We start from the raw sequence: 11,827 nt of genomic DNA, 5'->3' as shown, positions 1-11,827 counted from the left end.
TTTACGATAGGTAGCGAGGCACTGGAAGTGGTAAGGGAATACATATACTTAGGACAGGTAGTGACTGCGGATCCGGATCATGAGACTGAAATAACCAGAAGAATAAGAATGGGCTGGAGTGCGTTTGGCAGGCATTCTCAGATCATGAACAGCAGGTTGCCATTATCAAAAGTGTATAATAGCTGTGTTTTACCAGTACTCACCTACGGGACAGAAACCTGGAGGCTTACGAAAAGGGTTCTACTTAAATTGAGGACTACGCAACGTGCTATGGAAAGAAGATTGATAGGTGTAACGTTAAGGGATAAGAAAAGAACAGATTGGGTGAGCGAACAAACGCGAGTTCATTACATCTTAGTTGAAATCAAGAAAAAGAAATGGGCACGGGCAGGACATATAATGAGGAGGGAAAATAACCGATGGTCATTAAGGGTTACGACTGGATTCCAAGGGAAGTGAAGCGTAGCAGGGGGCGGCAGAAAGTTGGGTGGGCGGATGAGATTAAGAAGTTTGGAGGGACAACATGGCCACAATTAGTACATGACCAGGGTAGTTGGAGTAGTATGCGAGAGGCCTTTGCCCTGCAGTGGGTGTAACCATGATGATGGTGATGATGCAGTAGCCCGACCGAAAGAGATCTTGGCATTTAGAAATCTGCCAACATTCATTTCGACGCAAGGCATACCATAAAGCTTTCCGAGCTCGTGTATAGCACACGTTACGTGGTAAAAAAAAATAAAAAAAATAGAAGCATAGCTACATCTATACTGTAGCTGCAGTTGTAAGCATGCGCTCAAAACAAAGAATCAAAATTACACTATTGTTCACTCGTTGCGTGTCGAGCCCACGCGGCACTTTTAGTACACCGCAATGAAGCAAGTTTGGTCCTAGCTAAGCGGATCACAGAGGGTTTCCTATAGAACTCTTTCCTCTCCTTATTTTCTGTCTCTCTCTATCTCTTTATTGTTGAGATGATGGACAAGCGTCTCCCGTGGCACTTGCTGTGTAAGGCAGTTGCCGACAATGATAACTTTCATGCTCTTTTATGCATGACATCGAGCGGTGATGTCACGGTGGAGGGTATAAAAAAGATTAGATGCCAAATTAACACATTCATTCTTCTGTTGTTAAGTCTAATGTGGCTCATGGCATGTCAGCAAAAGCCGTACGTTTGCATTTTCGTTGTCTGGAGAAAATTGGAACGCAGATATTTTTGCTGGGGTGAATATGACTGCTGACATGTTACTCTGCATAGGGAGGGACTATGGGAATAACATATTGCAAAGCGGGGGGAAAAGAGAGAGAGAGTAAACCTGATAATTATGTATGACACATTGCGAACGTAACGTTTGTAACTGAAACACAGAGCTAATTACATTGCACTACCCGACTCGAGCGACATCGTCTCTGAGTGAAAACGCTGCGCACAGACACTTGGAGGCAGCAGAAATATGTGTGTGGGTTTACCAGCAAGCAGCGCCATCCAACCCAACACAAAAACGCTAAACGAACGCGCAGGCTCTGACATTTAATATAAACTATCCCAAATTTGTATCCCACTCGGCGTTTTATTATTATTATTATTATTATTATTATTATTATTATTATTATTATTATTATTATTATTATTATTATTATTATTATTATTATTATTTGTTGCTACGCTACTCAACCAAGCGGCTGACTGCAACGCGATCTTGCCGAGCGTACAGCGGAACATCCTTGTGCGTTTGTGTGAGAAAGATGAAATAAGTGTTTGATAGGAGCCCTGATAGAAGTACAGAATCTAGCTCGCATCAAAGTAGTTCCCACATATTGCCGCAAGTACCAGATATCGCAGACGCGGCAGGTAACACGCGCAACCAGAAAAAAAGGAAATAAATGAATAAATAATTCGCATCCAACGAAGTGTGGGAATCGACGTTATGTGAAGCATTTTGCAGGCAGCTGGCTATCCAGCACCGTTCGGTGCTTTTTCAAACATTTACCAGATGGGCGAACGTCTTTGTGTAAAGTAAGCAATTGTGTGTGTTATGCGAGTCTACGTGTCACTAAAGAAGCAAGGCGCCGACATTATGTTATGTCATGCATTTCGTGGTGTCACATGTCATGTCAATCAAGCCATTCAGTCATGGCATAACATGTAATTCACGTGATGACACGTCATTTATGTCATGGCATTCACGTCACAATACATGCCATTCCTGTCATGTAAGGACATGCATACTTGTCACTCATGTCATGTGCTACATATCCTGAGATAATATAGTTAAAGAAATGACCACAACGGCGTGATAGAATAGATCATGACATTGATATGGTTACGGGAAGGAAGAAGCGTTCGTCTATTTACAAGTGGCTTTTAATGGCTGAGCCAACAAGCGTAGAGCATCGATACTGTTAAACACTTCTTCGTCGTCTCTAAGACCACCATCAGCGTCGTCTTCTTTCCACATTACCGACTGTGACATCATCATGAATATCTTGACTGCATGCATGTCAGGCATATCCTGAAAAAACGACCACGACGGCATGATGGGTTAGATAGATAGGCTCAAAGTGAACTAAAGTAGGCACAGAATGCATAGCATTCTTTAGGCATCCGCGCGTCTCGAAGTGCTTTTGCCTCGGGGCGTAGCGCTCTAGACGCACAGCGCTCCCTGCACACACAGCCTGCCCAGCTGGCCCAGCCTCGATTGTCCTCGGCGCAGCCGCCGGCGCGCAGGGCGAGGCGCACAGACCGGATCTCTCACCACTACGAAAGGCGGCGCTGACATCGAGAGGTACGCTGGAGAAATAGTTCTCGCCGCATTGCAATAATTTTCCAAAGCTACAAAGTTTCACGCGCAGTAAAGAAGTTTGTCGGCGTTTGCAGTTTTATTTCGTACCTATTAAGCCTATTTTATCACGCTTTTGTGGGTCAAAAAATTGCCACACCTACGCGTAGGAACACGTATGAGCGGAGCTCACAACGGCCACCCGTGCAGCGAGCGCTGCTATAAATTCCCTTTCCCCTGTGCCGCGCAGGCAGTCATCATCTCGGCGTTGGAGGTGTAGTGTCAAATTCAAGTCTCAGGATGCGTGAGATAGTCCACATTCAGGCCGGGCAGTGCGGAAATCAAATCGGAGCGAAGGTAACGTGGAAGCTGCTTTTGACTTCGTAGTTGAACTGGAATTGCTCTTGTTGCTCAAATTTGTCAGCTTTTCCTTAATTGCATTCCAGCGATTTCTTCGTGCTCGGGTGTGTCCGTTAATTTTGATCGGCAGAAATCGAATCAGTGTTTTGAACGTACATGGGAACTGCGTTCTTGGCGACGTGCATAAAACCTCAAGAGTAAAGAAGTTGCTCTACGCGAAGAAATCCACATGTGCGCCTGCCTCCTTTGCCGGTTCCTGTTTAGACTGAACGCTATGGCGTCATTAAATCCTAGCTGTTACCATAACATATTCTTAACACCCATACATAATTGTAGTACACTAGCACAACTGGCTACTTGTAGACATGGCGAGAGTTCGACATGAGATGCATTGTTACATGTTAAGGTTCAATTATCCGAGCTTGGCTTTTTGTACGGGGTGTGGCTCCACGCAGTGCGATCCGACACAGATACGACTAGTACATCTTGTACACGACCAATTCTTGCAGAACTGTGTGTCATTTAGGTTGTGTGTGTTGTGTGATTCAACGTTTCTCTGCATTTTGGTAGCGCAGATTTTTCAACCGGCAGAGGCCGGTTCCCATCTAGGCTATAGCTTAACAAAGATAGCCGGTTGCCGCCAAGCGGCCCCAGTCGTTTCAATGAAATGTCGTGGCGCGCAATTCGACAATTGCCGCGCGCACATCAACTAATGAAATGAGTGTGCTCTCTCTGTATATATTTTTTCTTCCGTGCGAGACTATGCATGTTGTTATGTACTTTGCTTGCAGTTTTGGGAGGTTATCTCGGACGAACATGGCATCGACCCCACCGGAACTTACCACGGGGACTCGGACCTTCAGTTAGAACGGATCAATGTATACTACAATGAAGCCTCTGGTACTTGCTTATTCGTTGCTTTCGTCTATAACATGGCGTACATCTTGGGCCCGCCCTTCCGTTGTTTTGGGCTGCTCATGTCTGACCAATGCCGGAACAGCGAAGGGCGGCCCGCCTGCGCCCATCATATAAGTGTCGCCGTTCGCAATTTGTTGTCGCCATTTTCGTTTTTCTCGCTGATTTTGCAATGTAGTTCAGTTTTGATGTTTTCTCTTTACAGTATATATTTTGCTTTCTTATGTTGCTGGATGTTGAAAGGGCATGTTTTGTAGCTTTAAATTAAAATGCAACTTATGTGAAGCTGCGCAGTTGGGAGTTTCTTCTTAAACTTCTAACTGCACTTGGCTAAGTGTTGCCACATTTAAGGGCCACAGATTTTATACTGTGCAAATTATTGTCCCCAGTGCGTGTGAACTGCCACTAAGTGGCGATTTTCTTTTTGCTTGAGGAGGTAAATACGTGCCTCGTGCCATTCTTGTGGACTTGGAGCCTGGCACCATGGACTCTGTGCGGTCTGGGCCTTTCGGACAACTCTTCCGACCAGACAACTTTGTGTTCGGTGAGTATTTTTCTCTCCACACAGCAATTTACTACCTGACAGAGTTTTGATGCTCTGCTGCTGGGCACAAGACAGTGGGTTCGATTTGCAACCTTGGCAGCTGCAATTCCCTTAGTATGAATGTAAATATGTTTGTGTACCAAGCTTAAAGAACATATTATATACACCACGTGTAGTCCAAACTAATCCAGAGCCCCACGCATGATTTCTCATAGCCCTTGTGCTGCTTTGGGGCAGTTGGACAACCCCAATTGGACAGCCTAATTTACTGTGGAGTCAGGAACTTTTTCAATAGTGTTGCGCAGCACCAGCAAGCCTTTTTATTTGCGTACGTGTATTGCATTTCTTGCTGAAGTATTCATATACGCTCTTCGCTTGTGTGCACCCTGCTTGCTTTTATGGCAACTTAGTGTGTGCCTCTGACATTGCTGCCTGCACTTCCTTGGGATGTGAATGTTTTCACTACAGCTGCCATTGAATTTAACTCCCAAGTCTGCACCTCCTTTTCATCTACCTTTTCAGGCCAAAGTGGTGCAGGCAATAACTGGGCAAAGGGACACTACACGGAAGGCGCTGAATTGGTGGACTCAGTTCTGGATGTTGTTCGCAAGGAAGCAGAGGGCTGCGACTGTCTGCAAGGATTCCAGCTTACCCATTCTCTCGGTGGAGGTACTGGGTCTGGCATGGGCACACTTCTTATCTCCAAAATTCGTGAAGAGTACCCTGACCGCATCATGAACACATTCAGTGTTGTTCCATCGCCTAAGGTTTGTGAATACTCTTTGTGTGCCTCGCTTTTCATTCCTCCATGCCCTTCAATTGTTTCCATGCAGTTTTTCAATTTCTGCAAGTTGTGCTCACGGTACATTACCCATCCTTTATGCAGGTTTCAGACACTGTTGTTGAGCCCTACAATGCCACCCTTTCCGTGCACCAGCTGGTGGAAAACACTGATGAAACTTACTGCATCGACAATGAGGCTCTCTATGACATTTGCTTCAGAACCCTCAAGCTCACCACTCCTACATATGGCGATCTCAACCACCTAGTTTCGGCAACAATGTCTGGCGTCACAACTTGTCTGAGGTATGCATACATGATTCCTCTGCATTGCTACAAAATTTTGTGCCCTACATTGCTGTTTTCACTATTGCATGTTTTAGCCCGTAACCCTAGGAGTTTGGTTTCCTTCGAGTTCATTGCAGTGCCTTACTGCTAAAATTGTTTGCTCTCAGGTTCCCTGGCCAACTGAATGCCGACCTGCGTAAACTGGCTGTCAACATGGTGCCCTTCCCACGTCTGCACTTCTTCATGCCTGGCTTTGCTCCACTGACATCGCGTGGCAGCCAGCAGTACAGAGCACTGACTGTGCCGGAACTGACACAGCAGATGTTTGATGCAAAGAACATGATGGCGGCCTGTGATCCACGCCACGGCCGCTACCTCACAGTTGCTGCTGTTTTCAGGGGCCGAATGAGTATGCGAGAAGTTGACGAGCAGATGCTCAACGTGCAGAACAAGAACTCTAGCTACTTTGTAGAGTGGATCCCAAACAATGTGAAGACTGCAGTGTGCGACATTCCACCCCGTGGTCTCAAGATGTCTGCCACATTCATTGGCAACAGCACTGCCATCCAGGAGCTGTTTAAGAGAATCTCTGAACAATTCACTGGTCAGTCTCGCCTTTCTTATGAAAGAGAATCTTTGGACTGCATTTATTGGTATTATGTGCATTCACTCACTGCACTGAATGTGTGTTATTTCTTTTTGCAGCCATGTTCAGGCGCAAGGCCTTCCTTCACTGGTACACTGGGGAAGGTATGGATGAGATGGAGTTCACAGAGGCAGAGTCGAACATGAATGACCTGGTCTCTGAGTACCAGCAGTACCAGGAGGCCACAGCTGATGAGGAAGGAGAGTTTGAAGATGAAGAGGAGGCCCAAGCAGAGGCATAAGCAAGCCAATTTTTAAAGAATTGGAGATAATGGTGCTTTTATTTTTCTCCAAAATAAAGTTTTTTATTTAATATTGTTCTTTTTTTACACTACAGGTGTCATGGTTTTAACCACTATCTTTTGTACAGGGCACCCCGCTTTTGCCCAGACTGCTTGGGGTAGTTCTTGCACACAGAAGCAATTATGATCCATGGCAGGTGCTGCCAGTAATAAACATCTGTAATTGCTTTAGAGATGCTTGAGGTGTTTGAATGTTCCGAATGTATACCCCTTAGTTCTGTGTGTGTAGTTTAGGAAATTTCACCCTTGCTTCAGCGCTGGCTTATTCTATGGGGACAGTTGTGCGATTTGAAGATATGTTAGGCTAGTGGTGAATGTAGCTTAACTGTCGAGGCATAGAAGCACTAAATCATGGCACAGTTCATGCTTACATAAGCCTGCATTATGTGTGCTACTACTTTGACTTTTGTGGCCTTGTTTGACATTGTTGCCTAAGCCAGAAGCATGCGTCGTCTTGCATGTCGCAATGTATTGTGAGCTCCGCTACAACGAAGACCACTACAGTGTATTTGCTTGTATAACAAAGTAATTTAAGGTTCTCCGCGGCAGATTGCTCTACAACATGCGCCACGCGTAGCGGTGCTGCCACTGCCCTCCGCAGACGTCGCCAAGGTGCGCTCCGCGCTAGTACTAACGGCTGGACGAGCGTGCCAATGTCGGAAGTGCTGTTGCACAGCTCCAGGAATCGCCAACTCGTACGCTATCAAGCTCAAAACGAAAGTTTAACGTCACTTGCGCTGCGGTCCTGATTAACTGGGGAGGTTTTCCCGCTTCGAGTGTCTGCTTGACAACACTTGAAAGCACTATAATAGGTAGTGGCTGCCTTTGGAGGCGTCCAGCATGGTAGGCTACTGCTCGGTACCGCAGTGCCGGACGTACGCAACGGTGCCCGGTGTCAGCCTTAGACACGTACCCGCAGGACAAAAAAGCTGCGTGAAGCTTGATGGTGAAATTTAAGACCCGCAAGCAGCCATCGACTGCAACTCGGGTGTGCAGCAAGCACTTCCGCGAGGAAGGTTTCTGCTACGGCGTCGGTGCTGCAATGTTCAGTGAGTAGTAGAAAGCGCGCACTGACGCTCGCCTGCGCGGGCAACCCGGCTAATGTCGTGAAGCTTTGATCTATGAACTTGTTGATGCTAGCTTCTGGTAAGTTCACTGGAATGGAAAGGGAACGGTAGAAGCACATTAAAAGGCATGGCATATAAGCACAAAACAATAAATGTACTGCATTAAGGAAAACGAGTAACGGGAAGTTGCTTGCCGAGAAAACCGATAAACATACAGTGCGATGCAACTTGAGAAACGGTGTCTACCAACCAGGAAAAACGGGAATTCTCGGGGATTTCGAGTAGTCGGGGAAAACTCGAGGAATTTGTGCCTCTATCAGGGAAAATAGTTTTATTGAAAGGGTCGAAAGTCGCGGTAATGCTGGCTCGAGTAACAGACAGGAATCGTAATGAATCGTCTTTGACGCCCTGTCATCGGCTGGAGGAGTTGCCAGTGTGCAGTCAACGATCGACTTTCCTAATTCCCGATAATTCGGACGGCTTCGCGGCACCACCACGTACCCCATAAAGTCAATGTACCAGAGCGCCTGACATTTTGGACGCAAGAACTCTTCGCCGTCCGATTTTCCGGACGTTTTGCCCTCGCCGCAGGTCTGCAACGGCATTAATTCAGGCCACCACCGTTGCCATGTTGATTATCTCGCCGCCTCGAACCGGCGCTCTAGCACGCAGATCAGCTGGCAGCCGTAGCCGCCACTGCGGCAACGCTAGGCCTAGCTGCTTCGACGTTGGGTGCCGTGTTTTTTATTGAAAGAATTCGCTGCTGTCAGCAATGCCACGGACTACGCCTTTGTTGTCCTCGCGACTGGCTTAGAAGCTTGGAAAGCACCGCGCGTTGCATAATGCCGGTTCCCGAAAGTCAGCTTCGTCTCTGTACAGAAATGTTACTTGGTGGAGCGTACGCAAAAGTATTGCAGTGAAGCATAACAAGCGTGGGGAGAGGCTATTGCCACGGTACATAGTATCTATTCCTTAATTATACACGCGTGCACCCGGTATTGCCTGTCACAGTACGAGCACCGATATGCGTAATACGTGTACCGACAGGTTTTCAGAGCGTTTTTGAATGTGCTTGTGGCGGTTTGAACCCCTAAGGGCAGTAAATGACATGCATTTATTTTTTTTTCCAACTGGCCGATTTTTCGAACGTTTTCGCGGCCCCTAGGGAGATTGAAAAATCGGACGTGGACTGTGCAACTGACCAAGAAGATGCTTCAAATGGTCCGTGGGGCGAAGGAGTGGCGGAAGGAGGACAAGAACAGAAAGGACCTACGCATTGAGGAATGAACGGGAAAGGAAGCGTGCTTCCGTCGTTTTGAAGGAGCTTGAGCTCAAGAAACAGTGTTGTCTGATGCCGAGATGCAGCTTTCCCTTATCCAAACCAAAATAATTTCTTTAAAGCAGTGAAACACAACATTGAGGCGTCGTGCGCGGGCTGAGAGTATACCTCAACTGTCCTGACATATATGTCAGGACAGTTGACGACCTTTGAGAGAGAAACTTAATTGTGACAAAGTTCGGGCCTCATACCACTGAGCTTGCTATCAGTTGATAGAAATAGTTAATGTTCGAAAATAGTTGCTTCTGTATGCTTCCTTTTATTCGTATTTGAGAATGTCCGACTCCATTTGCAATTTTTTTCGAAGACATCTTATTTGCTGTGCATTTTACTAACACCGCCCTCCCCCCGCCCCCCCCCCTTTTATTCTCTTTTTGAATAACATAAACACTACTCCTTAGTATTCAAATTGGATAAAGTCGTTTTTTAAATATTTTTTTTCATATGCTTTCATATCAGTGACAGCATCGGGCGATATGGTTTCAGCCCGTCTTGACATAAAACAGTTCTTCATCACTCAAGGAATTTTGCAAAGGCACTCAGGGAAAAACTAGAAAACTCAGGGAATTTGGAAATGTCAACTTAGTAGACATCCTGAGAAATAATGATAGTGAAACGTCCAAGAATTGGCCTCGCAGAGTGCGTCGAGCGGCCAGTCGCGCGGCAATTTTGTGTGTATTGGCGAGCTTCTTTTACGCTCGGAAAAACACTTTTATGTAGCACGTATATTGAGCAACAGAAAGCTGTATGAGATTTTCATGTTGCTCTACAGTTTTCTCATTGCCACTTTTCATCTAATTATAATAATTGAGAATTTGATTAATTAATTAAGACTAATTCATTTGTCAACACCTTCTGCACTATTCCTTGACTTTAAAAAAGCATTTGACACAATATCTCATCACTTGCTGAATATTAAGTTAAACGTCTTTGAACATACCTAATAAAACCCGAAACTGGATTTGTAACTATCTAAATGGTCGTAAACAGTACGTGGTTCCTAATGGGTGTACTTCCTAATAGGTATATATATATATATATATATATATATATATATATATATATATATATATATATATATATATATATATATATATATATATATATATATATATTGATGACATTGTAGATGACATACAGTCCCCTTGAAATTATTTGCAGATGACTGTGTTCTTGACAGAGAAATAAATTCACGATCAGATGTAACAATCTTGTAGAGGGACCTTGATAAAATAGCAAATTGGTGTCTACGCTGGCAAATGAATCTGAAGATTAATACGTGTAATCACATCTGTTTTTCCAATAAAAAATCCGAACCTCAAACACAATAAAAAGCTCAAAACACAACAATGAAAATAGTCTAGGAGTGCAAGTACCTTGGTGTTCTTTTCACGCCGAAACTTAAATGGAACGCGCAAATCCAGCAGTCAGTATCTAAGGCAAGCAAAATGATTTTTTTATTCGTAGAAATTTCAAATAAGCGTCCAAAGAAGTTAAAGAAACACTTTATTTTTTGCATGTCAGATGTATCCCCGATTACGCCTCTATGATTTCGGACCCATATGAGGACTATTTGATAAAAGTAATAGAAAAACTTCAAAATCAGGCTGCACGCCTCGTCTTCAATAATTACCACCCTTTCGAAAGTATCACTGAAACAGAAGCATTGCTGGGCTGGGAAACGTTAATCGCGAAATTCTTCTACCGTATTTTCTACAATAAAACAGGCATCGATAGCCGCAACTACCTGTCGGATCCAACTTATGTCTCGACTCGACTCAACCACTCGGAGCAGGTGCGCGAATGCAGCTGTAATTCCCACCGTTTTGCCAAATCTTTTTTTTTTTTCCACAAACTCTGACAGACTGGAATTTGTTACTGGAGGAATGTGTTTCAATACCTGATAATTAATATTTTTATTCCCGCCTGTGTTTGTGACAATGCATTACTGTCTTAATTTTGTTTTAATTCTCTGTGACGCTTGAAAATGTTCGCGTATGCTCTGTGCTCCTTACCTTGATACCTTGATGTTCTATTACTTTATGCATTCTTTACTTATTTCTAGGAACGATTTAATACGCCTTTCTCGAACTTTTCCCCCTGCGACAATGCCTTCGAGGTGACACAGGTATTATCTAATAAATAAATAAATAAATAAATAAATAAATAAATAACCGACGTCGCAAATTACATGCGACGTTGTGACACATGCCAGAATTGCTAGAAGAGGAAAGCAAAAAAGTACGGATAGCTCGAGTCACTCCCTGCAGCTGAAGAATCCTACGACCTTCTTGCAATGGACCCAATTGGATAATTTTGCGGATATAGTTAAATCAAAAACATTCATCCGCTTGATACCACTCGTTGTGCATGGGCGTTCGCTCACAGAAGTGGAAAGAGCCGCGTCTACATTTCCTGTTTAAAAAGCATTTTCGCAGGTGGTAACCACGGAAGTTGCTATAAGATCGTGCAACAGCGGTCGCAGCATCAAAAGTTAAGCAGTTTCGAAAACACAACCAAAGAAGGAAGGCAATCAACTTTATTCAAGGTCCTGCAGGCCACGAGAGCTTTGGGCTCTCATGGAGTGGGCGTCTCCCACGACGGAACCGGGAGGTTGAGTTTCCTGGCGGCGTCGTCGACCTGCTGGACGGCCCAGAGTTGGGGAGCGAGTTTTTCCAAGTACACCAACTGTTTACGTCATCTCATCATCCACAATACCACGGTATAAACGAGCGGACGAATCAAACAGTAGTCACCAGACTTAAAGGGACTGACAACCAATTTTCATGGTACCAGTTTTTTTATTGCAA

General features: G+C 44.8%; 1 protein-coding gene across 2 annotated transcripts; it reads left to right on the top strand.

Moving 5' to 3' along the window:
- Positions 1-2,978: 2,978 nt before the first annotated feature.
- LOC139054146 (tubulin beta chain) lies at positions 2,979-6,622 on the top strand. Of its 2 annotated transcripts, none has more exons than XM_070530755.1 (7): positions 2,979-3,134; positions 3,929-4,037; positions 4,489-4,596; positions 5,119-5,363; positions 5,483-5,682; positions 5,832-6,268; positions 6,370-6,622. In XM_070530755.1, the coding sequence occupies exons 1-7, from the start codon at positions 3,078-3,080 to the stop codon at positions 6,549-6,551; spliced, it is 1,338 nt and encodes a 445-aa protein (XP_070386856.1). In that variant the 5' UTR covers positions 2,979-3,077; the 3' UTR covers positions 6,552-6,622. The 2 variants fall into 2 exon arrangements, with proteins under 2 accessions (XP_070386856.1, XP_070386855.1); XM_070530754.1 differs by having other exon boundaries at positions 4,486-4,596.
- Positions 6,623-11,827: the final 5,205 nt, after the last annotated feature.

The sequence above is a fragment of the Dermacentor albipictus genome, chromosome 1 (genome assembly GCF_038994185.2).
Source record: "Dermacentor albipictus isolate Rhodes 1998 colony chromosome 1, USDA_Dalb.pri_finalv2, whole genome shotgun sequence".
Taxonomy (NCBI): domain Eukaryota; kingdom Metazoa; phylum Arthropoda; class Arachnida; order Ixodida; family Ixodidae; genus Dermacentor; species Dermacentor albipictus.
Note: the sequence above shows the minus strand (reverse complement) of the source record. Positions and strands in the feature narration are given on the sequence as shown.

What these genes read in the sequence shown, in the direction of transcription:
- LOC139054146 (XM_070530754.1), top strand. Translation starts at nt 3,078, where the DNA reads ATGCGTGAGATAGTCCACATTCAGGCCGGGCAGTGCGGAAATCAAATC. An exon ending in ATACTACAATGAAGCCTCTG is followed by an intron (nt 4,038 to 4,485) that starts GTACTTGCTTAT and finishes TTTTTGCTTGAG; the next exon opens with GAGGTAAATACGTGCCTCGT. An exon ending in GTGTTGTTCCATCGCCTAAG is followed by an intron (nt 5,364 to 5,482) that starts GTTTGTGAATAC and finishes TCCTTTATGCAG; the next exon opens with GTTTCAGACACTGTTGTTGA.